This window comes from Mauremys reevesii, linkage group 22, assembly GCF_016161935.1.
Source record: "Mauremys reevesii isolate NIE-2019 linkage group 22, ASM1616193v1, whole genome shotgun sequence".
Taxonomy (NCBI): domain Eukaryota; kingdom Metazoa; phylum Chordata; order Testudines; family Geoemydidae; genus Mauremys; species Mauremys reevesii.
Window position 1 is genome coordinate 18,613,900 of NC_052644.1, and position 6,000 is coordinate 18,619,899.

The 6,000-nt window shown below is 64.5% G+C and overlaps 1 protein-coding gene across 1 annotated transcript; it reads left to right on the forward strand.

The window, feature by feature from the left end:
• Positions 1 to 3,744: 3,744 nt before the first annotated feature.
• Positions 3,745 to 5,579, forward strand: LOC120388678 (zinc finger protein 581-like). Its single transcript, XM_039510677.1, has 2 exons — positions 3,745 to 4,101; positions 4,872 to 5,579. The coding sequence occupies exon 2, from the start codon at positions 4,915 to 4,917 to the stop codon at positions 5,557 to 5,559; it is 645 nt and encodes a 214-aa protein (XP_039366611.1). The 5' UTR covers positions 3,745 to 4,101; positions 4,872 to 4,914; the 3' UTR covers positions 5,560 to 5,579.
• The last annotated feature ends 421 nt before the right edge of the window (positions 5,580 to 6,000 follow it).

Below are 6,000 nucleotides of genomic sequence, written 5' to 3' on the forward strand. Positions count from 1 at the left end.
AAAGGGCCCGGGGCTCTGGCCGCCAGGGGGAACCCCGAGCTTTGCGGGGCTGGGGCAGGGATTTAAAGGGCCCAGAGCTCCTGCCTCTGAGGGGAGCCCCAAGCCCTTTAAATGCTGGCCCAAGCCTGGCCGCCGGAGCCGCAGCCGGGATTTAAAGGGCTCTGGGCTGCCTGCAGTGGCGGGGAGCTCTGAGCCCTTTAAATCCCAGCCCAAGCCCGGCCGCTGGAGCCGCGGCAGGGATTTAAAGGGCTCTGGGCTGCCCACAGCCGAGGGCAGCCCAGAGCCCTTTCAATCCCCGCCGTGGAAGTCGATGCGGTCCAGCACGGCGTACTGGCTCTTGCCGGTACGCCGGACCAGATCGGACCGGCTTACTTTCACCTCTGGAGCAGCAGAAATACTGTCTCCCCTGTCCCCCAACCCCTCAAAAGGGCACCGGTGCCCTCCCCACGGGATAGTAATACATATTGTATGTATGTGTATGAATGTGTCACAAACAATGCAGCTGCAGCCTGCCACCGACCTGCAGCGACCCCAGCAACCGGCCGCTGTGGGCTGCTGCCTGCAGAGAGCCAGCAGGTGCGGCTGGGCTGCATCTGTCAAGGAGTAAGTAACCAAGGCAAAAACCACAGCCAGCCAGCCAGGAAGGCAGGGGCGGAGGGGGGAAATCAGGAGTGAATGGAGGACAACTGGAATACCTTCATGAAATATACAAGATATTTAGAGAAAGTTTTGTCAGTTTCAGCCTCCGCACTCTGCAGGCCGGACAAAACAAAAAGAGATCTGAGATTGCACCTGATGTCCTAAGCACATTTCAGGTGTTTAAATCAATATATACAGAGGGTGGATTGGAAGGAAAACAACTATTTCTTTCAAAGGAGGCACAATAATTTCCCTGAATATTCAGTTTTCCCCCCAAATTCCTTTGTGGTTTTGTCTATGGGGGCTATTTGCTTTCCCTGTGAATCTTCAGTTGCTTTAGCAAAATTGCTTTGCCCAAAATAAACCCTAATCATCATGATACATCTTTCCACCATGTTCTCCATGTTTTTTGTGTTGTTTTTTTTTTAAACAGTAACCTTTCAAAGAGGATCTGCAAGCAGTTTGGACATCACAACCATGATCCTCTGCTGAATGGGATAGATTTGAACTTGGAAATGGTTCCTGATTTTGACTGTGTTTAGGAGATCCCCTCATCCTGGGGGCAGAAAAGAACTGCCCCTGGCATGGTCACACACACTCAACAACAACTGGGAGTGAAATGAACAAGGATGCCAGAAATGGCTCCTAACTCTGGGCACTGAACTGCGCAGGGAACAGCTGAGTTTAAACTGTTCTTTTGCAGGCAGCAGCAGCAGGCATCTCAGCCAGTCTCCCTACTGCGAGCTAGAGCCTAGAGGAGAACCCCTGCGGGGGGCGGGAGGGGGGGATGCAGAGCCTTGTCTGCAGCCTGCCTGGAGGACGGGGAGGGAGGAGACGAGAAACCATTGTGACAGTGAGTTTTCTCCTTCCACCTGCTTTTATCAGCTCTGGATTTAAGCTGTGCAGCCAAATGCTTGTATTTGTTGTGTATATTAGTATTGGAGAGATCCCCTCATCCCGGGGGCAGACAAGGACTGCCCCTGCCATGGTCAAACACACCCTCCCCTCGACCCCCTTCCCCCAGCTACTGTGAGTGAAATTAACAAGGATGCCAGAAACCTAGCCCTGGGGGCTGAACCGCTCAGGGAACAGCTGAGTTTAAACTATTCTAATGCAGGGGGCAGGCTTCTCTCTCCCTCCCTCAGTCAGTCTCCTTTTCTTACTGGTCCTCCGTACCGGCCCGTACCCGCTTACTTTCACCTCTGGCTACAGGCCGCCAAATGAGGAGGCAGACGAGACATTTTTAGAGCCAGTAACAGATGTATCCAAAGCACGGGACCTGGCGGCGTATTATCGCCTAGGCCAACAAGGCCTAGGCCTAGGGTGGCAAATTTGCAGGGGCGGCAAATTTGCTCGTGACCCCCTCCCCAACTCTGCCCCGTCCCCAAATCCCCGGCCCGCCTCCTCCCCCAGGCGCGTCGCGCTTCCCTCCTTCCACCTCCCTCCCAGGCTTGCCGCGTGAAAGCGCTGGGAGGGAGGGAGAAGTGAGTAGTGATGCGCTTGGAGGAGGCAGAGCAGAGGTGAGCTGGGGCCCGCGGGCGCGGGGAGTAACCTGGGGGGGCCAGGAACCACTCCCTGCCCCACTCACCTCCGCTCCACCGCCGCCATTCCCCAAGCACCACAACTGCCCTTCTCCTGCCTCCCTCCCAGGCTTAGTGCAGGGGAGCAGAGGTGAGCTGGCGGAGGGCGGGGGTTGGCAATTTTTTGTGGGCCTGGGGCGCCAAATTTGTTAGTCCACCACTGACCAGACCTGATGGGAATCAGGGACTTTTAACCCCCCAGAAGACAAGATGGAGCGTCTGAGTCCTTGGATGGCACTGGGGACAAGTCCTTTGTTTCCCAAGGTGGAGGACGGGGGTGGGGTGGGGAGGATCTGGCCGAGAGCCGGACGGTGGACAGCCACGTGGGGGAACGTGATCGCGAAATGATCCGGTGAAAGGCAAAGAGCGAGAGCGGCGGAATAAAGAAACAATATTAAAGTTACAAGAGCAAACTAGTCCAACATGGAGGGGATGAGCCCTGAAGAGAGAGAAAGAGAGAGAGTGTGTGTGTGTGTGTGTGCACGTGTGTGTGTGTCGCCCCCTGTTGGAGGGGCTGGGCCCTGCTCTGTAGGATCTGTTCACACACACACACACACACACACACACACAAACAATCTCTCAACAAAAACCCTTCTGAGCAACCAACCACACAAATGGGAGATTGGCCCAGGAAAACAAGGGTAGGGACTGGCTGGCTCGGGGTGGGGGTGGGGGGCGGCAGTGAGGGAATGGGGCAGGGGCCTCTCCCCTCTAGGGGGCGCCGGCCCCGATCCAGCTCACTGCTCTGCTCTGACAGACACCCTAACTAGGGAGGTGAATTGGAGACCACTCAGCACGGGTCCCACTGGGCACCTGCCGTCCACAGCCCCCCGGCAGTGTGGCCAAGTGAGAAAATACTCTAAAGAGAAAAGGGGGGAAATAGGGATGATTTTGATTCATTCAATTAGTGGTTGGGGGGGGGGCTGGGAGGCAGGACTCCTGGGTTCTCTCCGACTCTGGGAGGGGAGTGGGGGCTAATGGTTAGAGCAGGGGGGCTGGGAGCCAGGACGCCTGGGTTCTCTCTGGCTCTGGGCGGTGTATGCGGACTGATGGACACGGGGCCTGCAGGGAGTTGCCTGAGGTCAGTCTCCACCCCCCGCCGCCGCCCCGTCGGTCTGTGGCTGGGTTTTCCCTTGGGGATTGTGGGGGGGTATCGGCCTCCCCCCACCCCACAGTCTCGCCTCGGAACCCAGGCGTCCGGGGCCGGATTGGAGCGCGGCGTTTCCACCCGGTCGCGTTTTGCAGCGACACCGGCTCCTGCTGCGGGTGGAGGGACGGACGGACGGACAGAGACAGACGGGACCCCCCCCGCCCCCCCCCTACGCCGGGGACCCGGGGCTGTCACAGGGCGCCAGAGCCCGCAGGGGGCGGCACATGGCCCCGGGGCGCAGGGGGGCGCCGGGCGCGTAGAGCCTCGACCGGTGCCGCCCCCCCGCCTGGACCGGACCGGTACCGCCCCCCCCCAGCCTGGATCGGATCGGACCGGTACCGCCCCGCCTGGACCGGACTGGTACCGCCCCCAGCCTGCACCAGACCGGACCGGTACCACCCCCCGCAGCCTGGATCGGACCGGACTGGTACCGCCCCCCCCAGCCTGGATCGGACCGGTACCGCCCCCCCCAGCCTGGATCGGACCGGACCGGTACCACCAAATCCAGCCGGGTTTGGACCGGTACCGCCCCCAGCCTGGACCGGACCGGTGCCGCCCCCCCAGCTGGAACCAGGACAGAGCTGCTGGATCCCTCCCCGGCCCGGCTCGGAGCCGGCCCCAGCGCTGCCATGAGCTGAGGGCACCGTGCCCGGCGCTGGCCCGGCCGGCCGTGTGGGCACCAGAGCTGCCATGAGCCCGGAGACGGGACGCTGGGCACAGGTGCCTGGGAAGGTAAATTAACCCCCGGGGGGCGGTGCCAGGGGCAGTGGAGGGAGACCGGGTCGGTGGTGCCCGGGGCGGCCGGGGGTTCGGCGGGGGCAGTGGGAAGGTGACGGGGGGTGCCAGGGGCAGTGGAGGATGATGGGGTGGGGGTGACAGGGGTTAGGAGGGGCAGTGGGGTGAGCTGGGGCAGTGGGAGGTGACCGGGGTGCCAGGGGCAGTGGAGGATGACAGGGTGGGAGGTGCCAGGAGCGGCAGGGCGTTAGGAGGGGCAGTGGGGAGGTGACGGGGGGTGCCAGGGGCAGTGGAGGATGATGGGGTGGGGGGGTGGCAGGGGGTTAGGGGGGGGCAGTGGGGTGAGCTGGGGCAGTGGGGAGGTGACGGGGGGTGCCAGGGGCAGTGGAGGATGACGGGGTGGGGGGTGCCAGGGGCGGCAGCGGGTTAGGAGGGGGCAGTGGGGTGAGCTGGGGCAGTGGGGAGGCGACGGGGGGTGCCAGGGGCAGTGGGTGGTAGCAGGGGGTGGCACGGTAGCATTGGGGCAGTGAGGGGGGCCAGCGGGTGTTGCTGTGGCCATGGGGTGATGTGGGAGGCCAGTTCTCCCACTGGGAACTGAGCTGGGACCCAGGAACCTGCAGGGGCTGAATGGGAGCCTGCGCCCCCCAGAGGGAAAAGGCCTCATCCCTGCCCATGCCCCGAGCCCTCGGAGACTCCTGTACATGGTGCGGGGTCTATGACACACACCTGATCATTCCCCCCACCCCCACCCCCGTTTCTCCTTCCAGACGCTCTGAGCAGGTCCCGCCAGCGGGGGGCGCCGCCCGCCCCATGGATCTCCACCCCTTCGGCCTGCGGCCCCCCAGGGACGGAGGCGCCGACGCCCGGCACCAGCCCCCGGCCCGGGAGGAGCCGTCCGGGCGCCGGCTCAAACTGGAGGAGGACGGGGAGGCCAGCCGGCCGCGCGCCCCCCGGGCCCCACCCTGGCCCCCCGGCCCCGGGGAGCCGGAGCAGGGCGAGGCCGCGCGCTACGGTCGCTACCTGCTGATCGACAGCCAGGGGCTGCCCTACACGGTGCTGGTGGAGGAGGCGGGCGCGGCGGGCGAGCGGGCGGGGCTGCGGAAGGTGTACTGCTGCCCGGTCTGCTCGCGCACCTTCGAGTACCTCTCCTACCTGCAGCGGCACAGCATCACCCACTCGGAGCACAAGCCCCACGTCTGCCGGGCCTGCGGCAAGGCCTTCAAGCGCACGTCCCACCTGGAGCGGCACAAGTACACCCACGCCGGGCGCAAGCCCCACCAGTGCCCCATCTGCCAGCGCAGCTTCCGCGATGCCGGCGAGCTGGCCCACCACCAGCGCGTGCACACGGGCGAGCGCCCCTTCCAGTGCGAGGCCTGCCACATGCGCTTCGGCGAGCGCAACACGCTCCAGCGGCACATCCGGCGCAAGCACCGCCAGCAGCCGCCCACGCCCTGACGGGCACGGAGAGCCCGGAGCCGGACCGGCGCCGCCCCGACGGGCACGGGGAGGCTCGGAGCTGGACTGGTGCTGCCCTGACGGGCACGGGGAGCCCCGGAGCCAGACCGGCGCCGCCCCGACGGGCACGGGGAGGCTCAGAGCTGGACTGGTGCTGCCCTGACGGGCACGGGGAGGCTCGGAGCCGGACCGGCGCCGCCCTGATGGGCACGGGGAGCCCCGGAGCCAGACCGGTGCCACCCCGACGGGCACGGGGAGGCTCAGAGCTGGACCGGCGCTGCCCCGATGGGCACGGGGAGGCTCAGAGCTGGACTGGTGCTGCCCTGATGGGCATGGGGAGCCCCGGAGCCAGACCGGTGCCACCCCGACGGGCACGGGGAGGCTCGGAGCCGGACTGGCGCTGCCCCGACGGGCACGGGGAGCCCCGGAGCCAGACCGTTG

Excerpts from the sequence above, each read along its gene's own strand:
- LOC120388678 (XM_039510677.1), top strand. The coding sequence starts at position 4,915 with ATGGATCTCCACCCCTTCGGCCTGCGGCCCCCCAGGGACGGAGGCGCC.